The sequence below is a fragment of the Capricornis sumatraensis genome, chromosome 6 (assembly GCF_032405125.1).
Source record: "Capricornis sumatraensis isolate serow.1 chromosome 6, serow.2, whole genome shotgun sequence".
NCBI classification, from domain to species: Eukaryota; Metazoa; Chordata; class Mammalia; order Artiodactyla; family Bovidae; genus Capricornis; species Capricornis sumatraensis.
This window is the reverse complement of record NC_091074.1, coordinates 101,682,687-101,699,559: the sequence shown is the minus strand read 5'-3', so window position 1 is coordinate 101,699,559 and position 16,873 is coordinate 101,682,687. Positions and strand designations below refer to the sequence as shown.

Sequence of the window (16,873 nt, the reverse complement as noted above, 5' to 3'; positions counted from 1 at the left end):
TGTATATGTGTATATGAGCATGTGTAATAAGTAAAGTACACATACATGCATGTGTGTCTGGCTCAGTCACTCAATTGTGTCCAACTCTTCGCAACCTCATGGACTGTAGCTCGCCAGGCCCCTCTGTCTGTGGGATTTTACAAGCAAGAATACTGGAGTGGGTTGTCATTTCCTTCTCTGGGAGAGCTTCCCAATCCAGGGATTGAACCTGTACCTGTATATATCTGTATGTATATACATATATACATGCATACATAACTTTTTGACTTACAAAGAGCTATAGATATTTAATGTAGACACCTTGATGACTTTATGAGTTTGGAGATAAATATATATCTTAGAAACCATCACACCAGTCTTCACTATAAACAGATTCATAACCTCCAAGAGTTTCCTTTCACCTTCTTTATATATTGTTACCACTTTTAATATGATAAAACAAACCTATCCTTTTAGCAAATTTCTAAGTATATAATATAGTATTGTTACAAAACTAAACATTCTTACCATACAATCCATTAATTTGCTCCATGGTTTTTACCCAAAGGGGTTGAAAATGTATGCCTATGAAAATATCTACATATGCATGTTTATAGTAGCTTTATACATAATTGCTAATATTTAGAATCAACTAATATAATTTTCAGTAGGTGGTGGTGGTGGTGGTTTAGTCACTAAGCTGTGTGTGACTCTTGGACCCCATGGACTGTAGCCTTCCAGGCTCCTCTGTCCATGGGATCCTCCAGGCAAGAATCCTGGAGTGGGTTGTCATTTCTTTCTCCATTTCAGTAGGTAATTAGATAAATTGTGGTATTTCTAGGTAATAGAATATTATTTAGCATTACAAATAAATGAGCTATTAAGCCATTCAAAGACATGGAGGAATCTTAAATCCATATTTCTAGATGAAAGAAGCCAGTCTAATAAAGGCCATTAATATTCCAACAATATGATATACTTGAAGAGGAAAAACTCTGAAGACAGTAAAAAGATCATTGGTTGCTAGGGGTAGGGGGCAACAGTGAGATGAATCAACAGAGCACAGAAGAGTTTTAGGACAGTGAAACTATTATGTGTCATTATGCATTTTTTAAAACCCACAAAATATACACCACCAATGGTAAACTATTGGTTTTATGTAATAATGACATGTAAATGTAGATTCATCAGTAGTAACATGTATTTCTCTGGTGAGGGGTGTTGACAATGGGGAAACCGGGCAGGTATGGGAAATCTCTGTACTCAGAGTTTAATTTTTTTGTAAACCTAAAACTGTTCTAAAAGTAAAATCTATTTTAAAACACTCAGGTAAAATTTAAGCTGAAGACGATTAATTTGAAGATGCTAACAGTGTGAAGCGTGTGGAGATTTGTGTTATAAGCAGAGGGAACAAGTGTGAAGCCTAAAAACCTTGCTGGTCTGTATAGTTAAATATAGAAAGAAATCCAGTGTGACAAAACCATTGTAGGCAATTTTGATACAAGAGGGCAGAGAAGTAGTGAGCAGTCAGATTATTAAAGACTTTAAAAGCTAGAGCAGAAGGAAAGTTTGTGCTTAATGTGATGGTAATACACTGGGAAGTTTGAGTAATGGAGGAACATCATGACTTTTTGTTAAGAATGATTTACAGCATAGTGGTGAGACATGATAGAGGGGGCTTCCCCTAAATTTGGTAGAATTTGGGAGGTATCCAACAGAGATATAATAGCTAATTGAAATTCTAGTGTGAAAGTAATAGAAATGCAGTGAAAAAGACCAATTCAATTATCTTGGAGGTAATCACAAAGAATTTGTTAATTAATAAGTAGGATACAAGGAAAAAAAATAATTATGAATGACCCATCAATTCTGGATTGAGTCAGCAGGTTAGATACCACTGTCATTTACTGCTTTGGTGAAACTTTGGAGAACCACAGGAAGGGTATCAAGAGTTCTATTTGGGAAATGTTAATTTGAGAAAATGAAGAGCTCCTTGGAAGAATATTTATGACAAAGCACCTAGACAATGTATTAAAAAGCAGAAATATCAATTTTTCGACAAATGTCCATATAGTCAAAGCTGTAGTTTTTCCAGTAGTCATGTATGAATGTGGAAGTTGGGCCATAAAGAAGGCTGACCACTGAAGAACTGACATTTTCAAATGTGGTGCTGGATAAGACACTTGAGAGTTCCTTGGACAGCAAGGAGATAAAACCATTCAATCCTAAAGGAAATCAACCCTGAATAGTCATTGGGAGGACTGATACTAAAGCTGAAACTCCAATATTTTGACCACCTGTTGTGAAGAAGAGTCCCGTTAGGGGCGATGCTGGGGAAGATTGAGGGCAAGAGGAGAAGAGGGCGAGGATTTCATCTCAACCATTGAGGATGAGATGGTTGGGTGGCATCACTGACTCAATGGACGTGAGTTTGAGCAAACTTAGGGAGATAATGAAAGACAGAGAAACCTGGCATGCTGCAGTTCACTGTGTCACAAAGAGTCAGACACAACTTAGCGACTGAACAATAAAAAAATGAGATGGGCTTCCTTTACCATTCAGCGGGAAAGAATCTGCCTGTCAGTGGAGAATGTGCACAGTCAGTCCCTGGGTCGGGAAGATCCCCTGGGGAAGGAAATGGCACCCACTCTAGTATTCTTGCCTGGGAAATCCCATGGACAGAAGAGCCTGGTGGGCTACAATCAATTAAACTAAACAAAATAATTTTGAGTTGCCTGCAAGAGAGTGATGTAGATGCTTTAATTTAATATTTGGATATATGAATTTGGAGTTGAGTGGAGAAATCAATATTATGTTTAAAATGCAGGATTCAACAGTGTAAGAATGATCTATAAATCCCTTTGAATGGATGGGATAACTCACGGAAATATACAGATAGAAAAGAGACAAGCTGTCAGGATAAAAATATACCTCTGTTTGATTTGGTTATATGAAGGTTTCCTGATGACCTTGGTGCAGTTCAGTAGAATGGTAAAGGCAAATGTTCAGATGTTCTTTTACTAGATATTAAATTTGAATCTAAAATTTGACTTTTGAATATTATGTTAGAAAAATTTAAGGGTATTTTTAGAGGTAAATGGGGGACTTTAAATGATTTCCTAAACTAACACAACATTGTAAATTAACTACACTTCAACAAATTTTGTTTTTAAAATGTTTTCCTAAATTTTCAGACTGATGCTAATATTTTCAGAAAGGGTTGAATATCTGAACACAGAATTTTACTATAAGCAGAAGGAGAATGAGGAGTTTCCTGGAAGGGGGAGAGGAGACCAATGGGGCAGGATTCAACTGTTTGTCATCACAATTATTTCAGATCAGCAAGGTAAGACCACCTGGAAGACCATGAGCTACAATAGCCATTAAACCCTGAGTAGTTGATATATGGAGACAGGGGCCAATATTTTAAGAACAGGCAAAGAAACTACACTTCACTCTTAATAGAAAGTTAGCTTTTGAGTGCATGTGGAATAGGAGACCCTTCCTTTAATATTAAAGGGGAAGCTTTATCTTAGATCTAGAGTTTATATCGGGAATAAGCAAAGGCAGAGAAAACCACTTAGCAAGTTCTGCAACATTGTTGAGTTTATCTGAGAGAGTATGTTTTAAATCAAAAAAAAGATTTAAGTGACACTAATTGGCAAGTCCAAGGTTTTGACTTTTGTTTTATATAGCTTTTTAATTTTTTCACATTAATAAGACTCATGGGATAGAAGAGAGTTAATATAGTTATAAAGTTAACTATTTTCACATGATAATAATATCATGGCAGTATTTTCACTCTGCTAGTGAGTGAGTGAAGGTCACTCATTCATGTTTGACTCTTTGCGACCCCATGGACTATACAGTCTGTGGAATTCTCCAGGCCAGAATGCTGGAGTGGGTAGACTTTTCCTTCTCCAGGGGATCTTCCTGACCCAGGGATCGAACCCATGTCTCCGTCATTGCAAGAAGATTCTTTACTAGCTGAGCCACAATGGGAGCCCAAGAATACTGGGGTGGGTAGCCTATCACTTCGCCAGCAAGTCTTCCCGACCCAAGAATCGAATCAGGGTCTCCTGCATTACAGGCAGATTCTTTACCAACTGAGCTATGAGGGAAGCCCCTGCTAAACTCTGTTTAATTCTGGCTCATTTGCTTTTATATATGTATTTATCAGATTATCAAGAATCAATATGTCTCATTTACATTTACTCACATTTGTAATTTGGACAATTTTGATTTACATCATTCCTTAAACGGAGAGAAGTTGGCCACCGTTTTCTGTTAAAACAATCAAATACATAAAATTTTCGGTAAGTAATTATGCTATGTATCATAAACCAGTCTCTTCTCCCTCACCTTAAATAATTCTGCTTCCTTAACCTTTCTACTGGCACTTTAAAAACCTTCATTCATGTGGTGTCCCCACCACATTCTTAAATATTTCTAATGAAAATGTTCAAACCTGATGAAAATCAAGTAAAAATCTAATCAGATTACAGAGATTTTATAAGAATGATAAATTTCAATTCAAACCTTTAAGCTAGTTCAATTGATTTTTAATCTTATTTTATTTAAAAGGAAGCAAAACTAACTTACCAAGTATGTTTATCTTGTCTTGGAAGCAGAGTATTCAATATCGATCAACTTGTTTTTAGCTGGTTATTCTTCAGAGATGGTATAGGCTCACAACACAGCAGTAATTTTTTTTTTCTTTTTCCATTCTTTTTTTTTTTAAGGAATGCTACTTTTAATTTGTATTTGTGCTTATTTGAAAGTAGATTTTATGAAATTTGTTTGACTTCCCCTCATGACTTTTATAATTCTTTATTTAAATCTGTGGGTATTAACTTCAAGTTGTTTAAATCTATGGATTCAACATCTGTATCCATGAATTTTTTGACTCCTTTGTTGATTTTGTTTCTTCTTTGTATCTATAGATTCAACATCATTAACTTCTACATTCTTATTTGAATATTCTTTTTGAATCTTTCTGGGGGTCTTTCGTTGAATCCTCATCTCCCCAAATTTTGTGTAATTAACCGCCAAGCCCTTCTAATGTTTTTCCTTATTTTTTTTAAATGAAGCTTTTCTGAGTCCATGTTTTGAATTCGTCTTTCCCCCAATTTACAAATTATGTCATTAGTTCTTTGGATACCACTTCCACTCATAGATGCAGTTTCAGACTACTAAAATTGTTTCATCAAATATGCTTTTGAATTATCATCCAAGGCCTACTTTCCCTTTTTGGCGTCTTTCTTGCCATCCTTCTTGGCATCCTTCTTGGCGTCCTTCTTAGCATCCTTCTTGGGATCCTTCTTGGCTGCATCCTTTGGTTCACTTTCTGCCTCACCAGGCTTCTTCTCATCCTTCTTTTCTTTTTTACTGTCCTTCTTCTTTGAATCTTTTTTGTCCTTTGATTCATCACCTTTCTCACCGGCTTTCTTTGGATCTTTTTTCCCTTCCTTATCCTTCTTTGCATCTTTCTTTTCACCTTCTGATTCTGTAGCAGACTCCTTGCCCTTCTTTGGTGCTTTCTTATCTTTTTTGTCATCTTTCTTTGCATCTCCTTTTTCACCTTCTGATTCTGTAGCAGACTCCTTGCCCTTCTTTGATGCTTTCTTATCTTTTTTGTCATCTTTCTTTGCATCTCCTTTTTCACCTTCTGATTCTGTAGCAGACTCCTTGCCCTTCTTTGATGCTTTCTTATCTTTTTTGTCATCTTTCTTTGCATCTTCTTTTTCACCTTCTGCCTTTGAATCAGACTCCTTGCCCTTCTTTGAACCTTTCTTACCTTTATCTTTTTTGCCATCTTTCTTTGCATCTCCTTTTTCACCTTCTGATTCTGTAGCAGACTCCTTGCCCTTCTTTGAATCTTTCTTATCTTTTTTGGAATCTTTCTTTGCATCTCCTTTTTCACCTCCTGAATCTGAAGGAGACTCCTTGCCCTTCTTTGAGCCCTTCCTATCTTTTTTAGCACCTTTCTCTCCACCTGCTTTTTCATCTTCAGATTCTGTCGCTGATTCCTTGCCCTTCTTTGAATCTTTTCTCTCTTTTTTTAAATCTTTCTTTTCATCTGGTTTCTCTTCTTGAGCTTTTGAAAGTTTCCTGGATTTTTCCTTTGAAACTGTGGACTCTGCTTCTGAATCTGATTTGTCCTTGTCTTCTTTACTTTTCTTAAGCATCAAAGATGAAGGTTTATCTGCCTTTTTAGCATCCTCCTTGGAGGGAGAAGTTGCTTTCTGGGGATGCTGACTCCTGGCAGCTAAATAAACAGATGGTCTCTCAGAAATTCTCATTAAAGAACGGTGCATCCATAAAGGTCGTTTACGGTCTCCCCTCAACTTCTCTGCATCATAATTCTGAAATATTGGTTAGAATAATGATGAACAATTTGTGTGTGAATTACACAGCCCTTTTTACCAGATATTGAATGCATTCAACTTTGACCATGAAAATATTTTAGATTTTGATAAATAGAGGATAAATGGTAGTTTACATAGTTTATTGTGCTTTTTTTAAAAAAAAAATTGTTCCTTGTTGTACTAAAGGACACTCATACCTCATTTGGGGGCTAATTTTAATTTAGAGGACTTTATAATTCCCTCAAGATTTATGTTAAAATTCTCAGAAACCTCCACTTTCTAATGACATATCATAAGCTCTTTTCACAATCATGAGAGACTTTTATTTTTATTTTTTTTAAACTCTGTGTTCTTGAAGCTTGTTGGAATATCTTACCCACTTGCCATTTCTATGCTAACTCAGGAACTAATTATTCTCTAATATCTAAAAGTTTTATGTTCAAGCATATCCTGGTCTCTATTGTCACGTTCAAGATCTCTGGAAGTTTGAATGCTACCTGTGGTTAAAATTAAAAGCTTGGTACTCTTCTCCTTGACAAGATATAATTTGAACATCAGCTAAGAACCTGCAATAATGAAAGCAATAACCTTTCATTGACAACTAGTTTCGGTAGAATGGTGTATTCTGTTTTCAACTCCTAGTCAAATATTTTTAAAAAGTTAATTGCAAAAATAACAAATTTTGGAAAGAATGTTAATGAATGGTAAAACAAACAAGAAAGAAAAAAAAAAAGAAGAGCATGAAAAAAACAGAAGAAATTGGGTTACATCAACAAGAGTTGAAGATACATCATTTGGTGAAAACTTTTCTTGAAATTTTTCATATTCCATGATGATCCCATAAACATTGGGAAATAGTAATCTTCTAATGCTCAGAATTCTGAATTATGTATTTCCGGAAATGAGAAAGCATTGAAACTTTCTCAGTGTATGATGTAACTCCTTGATTCTAATGAGGGGATATCTCCAGCTGAGGAATATTTTCTGAATGTTCATACTAACTGTAACATTAGGATATCCAGATTTCTATGTTTCTTGGATACATATTTTCTGTAATGTGGTATTGCTGAACTAATATTTGATAGAAAATATGGGCATATTTTTTATACAGTGAAATGCAAAGAAAATATATCGACTTTTTCCAAGTAGTAGAATTGAATTAACTTTAACTGTACTATTCATGGACTTCCCAGGTGGCACTAGTGGTAAATAAGCTGCCTCCTAATTTAAGAGGCATAAGAGATGAGGGTTAGATCCCTGTGTTGGGAGTATCCCCTGGAGAAGGGCATGGAAGTCCACTGCAGTATTATTGCCTGGAGAATCTCATGGAGAGAGGAGTCCAGTGGGCTACAGTCCATAAGCTTGAAAAGAGTTAGAAACTACTGAAGTGACTTAACACACATGTATGGTCCAGTTTGCTAGTTAAAAGCCTCATGTGAACTGAATCCAATTGAATTATAAGATCCAATGGCTCAGTTGCACTAGTCTCATTTCAAATGTTCAGTAGCAATATTAGAATTAGAATGTAAAGATATAAAATATGTTCAGTAGCAATATTAGAATTAGAATGTAAAGATATAAAATACTTCCATCATCACAGAAATCCCATTGGTCAACCCTGATCTATAACATATATAAAATATTCATGATTTTAAGATTATTATGAGTAACATTATATAACTTTTTCAATACTCACAGGACTTATATCTTCTCGTAGTTGGGAAGGTTTTGATCTCCTTCTTTTTCCTGGCCTTGGTGGTTTGGGAAATACCAGGGCAAAGTGTTGCTGATTCCATGATTTTTGGCTTAATTCACTGACTGAAATAAAAAACAAAAAATAAGTATACATCTCAGAGTAAATAGAATTTTATCAGGTCTAAAATGGCAGTAAGGTAATTGTATGTAAATGAATAAATAAATGATTTAAATTATGGTTTCATGCATTTGGTAATATTTGAAAATTTTTATTATTAATATGAGGAAATTAAATTTGATCATTTTAAAATTTTGACCAGCTTTATGGTTAGCTATATAGTGACTGTGAAACTAAAATAGTCTATAATGTAAATAGAAAGAAGCAGTTTTACTGTTTCCTCTTAATCCTTCTATCTCTCCATTCTAGATTTTTCTTTTTAATACTCTTTTTTTTTATTAATTTTTTTTATTTAATTTTAAAATCTTTAATTCTTACATGTGTTCCCAAACTTGAACCCCTCTCCCACCTCCCTCCCCATAACATCTCTGTGGGTCATCCCCATGCACCAGCCCCAAGCATGCTGTATCCTGCGTCAGACATAGACTGGCGATTCAATTCTTACATGATAGTATACATGATAGAATGCCATTCTCCCAAATCATCCCACCCTCTCCCTCTCCCTCTGAGTCCAAAAGTCTGTTATACACAGCTGTGTCTTTTTTCCGGTCTTGCATACAGGGTCGTCATTGCTATCTTTCTAAATTCCATATATATGGAATACAATTCTGCTGAGAACAGAAGATGTGGTAACTACTTCTGTAGCTTCCAACGCACTTAGCACATTTCTTGTTTAAAATAATCAGTAAATATATGATTGAGTCTAAGATATTCTTAATTATTAATCATTTTCTAAGCTACAAGAGTAAATGTTATATGCCCAAGAACTGCAGTATTGTAAGTGATATACTAATGAACAAAACTGATAAGGAGTACCTACAGAGTTATGATTATGATGGTTGAGTTACATAGAAACTATAATATAAACAGTTAAAAACATTAACGTTACCAATGAGACCAGTGAAAGAGATATGTTCACTCAATTTAAATATGTACAAAACATGCTATATATGAGACTTGTCATTCTAAAGACAGAATCAGGATCAGTGAGAAAATATGCAAAATGAAAGATGAGTTTAAGTTCAATATATTAGTTAAAATTGATTACTTGATATCAGAGAAGGAGAAGGAAATGGCAACCCACTCCAGTATCCTTGCCTGGAAAATCTCATGGACAGAGGAGCCTGGTGGGCTGCAGTCCATGGGGTCACAAAGAGTCGGGCACAACTAAGCAACTAACACTTACTTACACTTCAACATCAGATTGACTGGCCTTGTCAAATAATGAATTCTCTGTCAGTTATAAGTCTGGTACAGAGTATCAGGAATGTAGCAGAAGACATTTCTGACACAGATGAGAAGTTGTTTATCCATTTTTTACACTGCTTTTCATGTAAGATTTTCTGATTGTTTTGAGTTCTAACATGTAAATTTGTTCTTATCTATGTTGCTAAACATATTTACTTAATTTTCTTTGAATTATAGACAAAATATCTTTAGAAGGTATTTACTGAACACATCATAAAAGTGCTTGAAAAATTAAAAGTTGATTTTTAATTCTCCATAACAGCTGTTGTTATATTACTTATCCCTAAAATTACTTACACATTTTTTTAAATGAACTCTTTCTTACCTGGAACGTAATTATCAGATGCTCCAAAGTTTATTTTTAGGCTATTAAAATAAGAGGGAAAAGTTTTAATCAATTTATATGAAATCATTCTATTTAATTATCATTATTACACAAAAACACTTGCCACTGCAAGCTAGAGAAATATTCTGCATTCTTAGATCTGTTTATTATGTAAGGTTACTTCAACACAGAAAAATGGAGAGCGGTAAATACGTGTTTTTAGCACAAACTTCAACATAATTAAAATAAGGTGGGTAAAGATTTTTCAGAAAAAACTCAATTGACATATCTTAAATATTGACATTTATGATTTATTTTTAATGTGAAACCATGAGTGAAATTTTCCCCACTTTGTGTCCCAAAGACTCTTAAAATTGAACTGTAAGACACTGTAAGAATTGTAAGATATAGTCTTAAAAAGACTATGCCTAGGTAAGGCCAGATCCTCAAAATAATCTCAGAATTTAACTGAATCCAAATTAATAAATGATTTTTCCATGAGATGAGAATGTGTGTATGTGTGTGTTGGTCAGTGGTTACCACAATTATTGATATGGATTTTGATGTTTTCAAGATAAATAAAACTGGTGTTACAAAGTAGTTTCTATTTGTCTTAGCAGTATAAATGCATGGTATGCTAACAAAGAAACATTTTATATCTAATTCTTATTTATTTTAACTAAGGCACATGATATGATCTGTTAAATGAATATATTTATACATTAGCCCATTATATTATAAAAATAAAGTCACTGATGATCATGAGTTTCAGTTTTACACACACACACACACACACACACACACACACACACATGCATACACCTAAAAACACACATGCCCACAAAGCATTTTACTTTTTGACACTGAATAAATAATACTAATGAAATATAGTAAAAAAAAAAAAAAAATAGTATCTTGGTAGCTTCATTACAATTTTAGTTCCCAGCAAAAAACCTGGCACTCATTTGCCACTCTACAAAAATTTGAATGAATTAATTGAATAAAATTTAAGATGTATTGACTATTAAGTTATCTGACCTAGTATTTCTTGACTGGGGATGTGTATTAAAATTACTTGTCCTACTATATCTAAATCTCTAGGCTTGGATCTAGCCAACGTACATTTATACACTGGTGAAATTTTTTTTTTTTTTTCAACCATGGTTATAAACTTTTTTTTCCCGAAGTGTTTTGAAACAGGAAACACGTTATTATATATGAGATTTTGAAGTGGTACATAAGCATGGTCCATGAAATTGTATGTAATCTATGAGGAATATTCTTTGATCATAAAAAAATTGAATTAAAAATCAATAACAAAATTACAGTTGACCCTTGAACAACAAGGATTTGAACTCATCATTTCAGTTGCTCAGTCATGTCCAACTCTTTGACTCCAACACACCAGGCTTCTCTGTCCATCACCAATTCCCAGCTTGCTCAAACTCATGTCCATTTAGTCACTGATGCCATCCAACCATCTCATCCTCTGTCATCCACTTATCCTCCTGCCTTCAGTCTTTCCCAGCATCAAGGTCTTTTCTAATGAGTCACATCTTCTCACAGGTGGCCAAAGTACTGAAACTTTTAGTTTCAGCATCGGTCCTTCCACTGAATATTCAGGACTGATTTCCTTTAGGATGGACTGGGTTGATCTCCTTGCACTCCAAGGGACTCTGAAGTGTTTTCCAGCATCACAATTCAAAAGAATCAATTCTTCAGCCTTCTTTATGGTCCAACTCTCATATCCATACATGACTACTGGCTAGACAGACTTTGCTGGCAATGTCTTTGCTTGTTAATATGCTGTCTAGGTTGGAAATAGGTTTTCTTTCAAGGAGCAAGTGTCTTTTAATTTCATGGCTGCAGTCACCATCTGCAGATTTTTGGAGCCCAAGGGGAAAAAAAAAAAAGTCTGTCACTGTTTCCATTGTCTCCCCATCTATTTGCCATGAAGTGATGGGACTGGATGCCATGACCTTTGTTTTCTGAATGTTGAATTTTAAGCCTGCTTTTTCACTCTCCTCTTTCACTTTCATCAAGAGGCTCTTTAGTTCCTCTTTGCTTTCTGCCATAAGGGTGATGTCATCTGTGTATTTGAGGTTACTGATATTTCTCCCAGCAATCTTGATTCCAGCTTGGACTTCCTCCAGCCTGGAACTTCACATGATGTACTCTGCATATAAGTTAAATAAGCAGGGTGACAATATACAGCTTTGACGTAATCCTTTCTCAATGTGGAACCAGTGCTATTGTTCCGTGTCCAGTTCTAACTGTTGCTTCTTGACCTGCATACAACTTTCACATGAGGAAGGTAAGGTGGTCTGGTATTCCTGTCTCTTGAAGAATTTCCCACAGTTTTCTGTGATCTACACAGTAAAAAGCAGAAATAGATGTTTTTCTGCAATTATCTTGCTTTTTCTATAATCCAACAGATGTTGGTAATTTAATATGTGCTTCCTCTGTCTTTTCAAATCCAGCTTGAACATCTGAAAGTTCATGGTTCATGTATTGCTGAAGCCTGGCTTGGAGAATTTTGAGCATTACTTTGCTAGCATGTGAGATGGATGCAATTGTGCAGTAGTTTGAACAGTCTTTGGAATTGCCTTTATTTGGAACTGGAATGAAAACTGACATTTTCCAGTCCTGTGGCCACTGCTGAGGTTTCCAAATTTGCTGGCATATTGAGTGCAGCACTTTCACCACATCAAGATTTGAAATAACTCAGCTGGAATTCCATTACTTCCACTAACTTTGTTCATAGTGATGTTTCCTAAATCCCACTTGACTTTGCACTCCAGGATGTCTGACTCTAGGTGAGTGATCACACCATCATTGTTATCTGGGTCATTAAGATCTTTTTTTGTATAGTTCTTTGTATTCTTACCACCTCTTAATATTTTCTGCTTCTGTTAGGTCCATACTGTTTCTGTCCTTTATTGAGCCCATCTTTACATGAAATGTTCCCTTGGTGTGTCTAATTTTTGAAGAGATCTCTAGTCTTTCCCATTCTATTGTTTTCCTCTATTTCTTTGTACTGATCACTGAGGAAGGCTTTCTTATTTCTCCTTGCTATTCTTTGGAACTCTGCATTCAGATGGTATATTTTTGCTTTTCTTCTTTGCCTTTTGCTTCTCTTCTTTTCTTAGCTATTTGTAAGGCCTCCTCAGACAACCATTTTGATTTTTTGCATTTCTTTTCTTGGGGATGGACTTGATCACTGCCACCTGTACTTTTAGAATTTGAAGAAAGTGTTCCCATAATTATTTGATACCTACAGGGGAACTTAATTGATATTTGTAGAACATTCCATCATAAGCAGAAGAATGCTTTTTTTTTTTTTTCAAATGGACATGGAACATTCCTCAGGATTGATCATATTCTGGGTGTCAAAATGAGCCTTGGTTAATTCAAGAAAGTTGAAATCATATCAAGCATATGTTCTGAACACAAGACTATGACATTAGTAATCAATTTTAAAAAAAAACCTAAAAAACATAAACATGTAGAGACTAAAAAAAAAAAAAAAACTTCTACTAAACAATCAATTGGTCATTGAAGAAATCAAAGAGGAAATTAAAAAATACCTAGAGACAAATGACAATGAGAGTATCACAATTCAAACCTATGAGACAGAGAAAAAGCAGTTCTCAGAGGAAAGTTTATAGCAATACAATCTTACATGAGGCAACAAGAAAAATCTCTAATAAACAATCTAACCTTACCCTAAAGTAACTTTCTAACACCACACACAAAAATAAACTCAAAATGGATTAAAGATCTAAATGTAAGACCAGAAACTATAAAACTCCTAGAGGAGAATATACGCAAAACACTCTCCGACATAAATCACAGCAGGATCCTCTATGATCCACCTCCCAGAATACTGGAAATAAAAGCAAAAATAAAATTAAAAGCTTCTGCACAACAAAGGAAAATATAAGCAAGGTGAAAAGACAGCCTTCTGAATGGGAGAAAATAATAGCAAATGAAGCAACTGACAAACAACTAATCTCAAAAATATACAAGCAACTTATGCAACTCAATTCCAGGAAAATAAACGACCCAATCAAAAAACGGGCCAAATAACTAAATAGACATTTCTCCAAAGAAGCCATACAGATGGCTAACAAACACATGAAAAGATGCTCAACATCACTCATTATTAGAGAAATGCAAATCAAAACCACAATGAGGTACCACTTCACACCAGTCAGAATGTCTGCGATCCAAAGATCTGCAAGGAATAGATGCTGGAGAGGGTGTGGAGAAAGGGGAACCCTCCTACACTGTTGGTGGGAATGCAAACTAGTACAGCCACTTTGGAGAACAGTGTGGAGATTCCTTAAAAAATTGCAAATGGATCCGCCTTGTGACCCAGCAATCCCACTGCTGGGCATACACACCAAGGAAACCAGAATTGAAAGAGACACATGCACCCCAATGTTCATCGCAGCACTCTTTATAATAGCCAGGACATGGAAACAACCTAGATGTGCATCAGCAGATGAATGGATAAGGAAGCTGTGGTACATATACACAATGGAGTCTTACTCAGCCATTAAAAATAATTCATTTGAATCAGTTCTGATGAGATGGATGAAACTGGAACCGATTATACAGAGTGAAGTAAGCCAGAAAGAAAAACACCAATACAGTATACTAACACATATATATGGAATTTAGAAAGATGGCAATGACGACCCTGTATGCAAGACAGCAAAAAAGACACAGATGTGTATAATGGACTTTTGGACTCTGAGGGAGAGGGAGAGGGAGGGATGATTTGGGAGAATGGCATTGTAACATGTATACTATCATGTAAGAATCGAATCCCCAGTCTATGTCTGACGCAGGATACAGCATGCTTGGGGCTGGTGCACGGTGATGACCCAGAGAGATGTTATGGGGAGGGAGGTGGGAGGGGGGTTCATGCTTGGGAACGCATGTACACCCGTGGTGGATTCATGTCAATGTATGGCAAAACCAATATAGTATTGTAAAGTAAAATAAAGTAAAAATAAAAATTAAAAAAAAATGTGAAACCACACAAAAAAGAAGTAACTAAACCCAAAATTAGTAAGACAAAATTCATAAAGATAACAGCATAAATGAGTGAATTAGCGATGAAAATACAATAGAAAACATTAATGAAGCTAAAAGATGGTTCTTTGAAAAGATAAACAAAATTTGATAAACTGTTAATGAGACTCATCAAGAGGAAAAGGAAGAGGACTCAAATCAATAAAATAGCAAATGAAAAAGAAGTTAGAGCTGACATTAAAGAAATATACAATATCATAATAGATTACTCATGGCATTATATACCAATAAAATGGACAATCTAGAAGAAATGGACAAATTCTTAGACAATTACAATCTCCCAAGACTGAACTAGGAAGAAATAGAAAATATGAACAAACCAATCATAAGTACTGAATTTGAAACGGTGATTTATAAATTCCCAACAAACAAAAGTCCAGGACCAGATGGTTTCACAGGCAAAGTCTCTTAAATATTTAGAGAAGAGTTGGTGGGTTGTCATTTCCTTCTTCAGGGGGTCTTTCTGACCCAGGAATTGAACCCATATCACCTGCATTGGCAGGTGGATTCTTTGCCATTGAGTCACCAGGGAAGCCATTCTCCTGAAACTATTCCAAAACAAAATACAGAGAAAGGGACATTCCAAACTTCATTCAATGAGGCCACCATCACCATGATGCCAAAACCAAAGACACTACAAAAAATAGAAAATTACAGGCCAATAAACTGATGACTATAGATGCAAAAATTCTCAACAAAATACTAGCAAATGAAATCCCTTCAGTACATTAAAGGATCATCAGTTCAGTTCAGTTCAGTCTCTCAGTCGTGTCCGAGTCTTTGCGACCCCATGAATTGCAGCACGGCAGGCCTCCATGTCCATCACCAATTCCCGGAGTTCACTCAAACTCACATCCATAGGGTCGGTGATGTTATCCAGCCATCTCATCCTCTGTCGTCCTCTTCTCTTCCTACCCCCAATCCCTCCCAGCATCAGAGTCTTTTCCAATGAGTCAACTCTTCACATGAGGTGGCCAAAGTATTGGAGTTTCAACTTTAGCATCATTCCTTCCAAAGAACACCCAGGGCTGATCTCCTTTAGAATGGACTAGTTGGATATCCTTGTAGTCCAAGGGACTCTCAAGAGTCTTCTCCAACACCACAGTTCAAAAGCATTAATTCTTTGGTGCTCAGGTTTCTTCACAGTCCAGCTTTCACATTCATACATGACCACTGGATAAACCATAGCCTTGACTAGACAGGCCTTTGTTGGCAAAGTAATGTCTCTGCTTAAAGGATCATACACCATTATCAAGTGGGATTTATCCCGAGAATACAAGCAGTTTTCTATATTCACAAATCAATTAGTGTGTTACACCACAATAACACATTGAAGACTAAAAACCATATGATAATCTCAATAGATGATAAAAAGCTTTTGACCAAATTCAACAAGCATTTATGATAAAAACTCTCCAGAAAGTGGGCAATGAGGGCACATGCCTCAACATAATAAAGGCTACATATTTCAAAACTACAATTAACATCATACTCAATGTTGAAAAGCTTGAAAGCATTTCTTCTAATCTGTGATGAAAAATCAAGGATATACAATGGAGAAGACACAGTCTTTTCAATAAATGATTCTGGAGAACTGGACTGCTACATGTAAAAAAATTGAAATTAAAACATCGGATCACACCATACACAAGAACAACTCAGAGTGGATTAAAGACCTAAATCTGACACCGGATACTATAAAACTCTTAGAAAAAAACATAAGTGCACAGTATATTACAATGCTTTTTGACATAAATTGCAGTGATATATTTTTGATCCATCTCCTAGAATAATGGAAATAAAAATAAACAGATGTCACCTAATCATGCTCAAATATTTTTCACAGCAAAAGAAACCATAAACAAAAAGAAAAGAAAATCCACAGAATGGAAGAAAATATTTGCAAACAATACATCCAAGAAGGGATTAACCTCCAAAATTTACAAACAGCACACTCAGCTCAATGCCAAAAGAATC

The 16,873-nt window shown here is 35.4% G+C and overlaps 1 protein-coding gene across 1 annotated transcript in view; it reads right to left on the bottom strand.

Annotated features, from left to right (window-relative positions):
- Nucleotides 1-5,216: 5,216 nt before the first annotated feature.
- CYLC2 (cylicin 2) overlaps nucleotides 5,217-16,873 on the bottom strand; it is a 38,547-nt gene continuing 26,890 nt past the window's right edge. The window contains exons 2-4 of the mRNA XM_068973645.1: nucleotides 9,794-9,834; nucleotides 8,044-8,165; nucleotides 5,217-6,344 (exon numbers count right to left, since the gene is read on the bottom strand). Of these exons, the coding sequence (XP_068829746.1) occupies nucleotides 5,217-6,344; nucleotides 8,044-8,165; nucleotides 9,794-9,834 (1,291 nt within the window). The remainder of the gene's footprint in view (nucleotides 6,345-8,043; nucleotides 8,166-9,793; nucleotides 9,835-16,873) is intronic.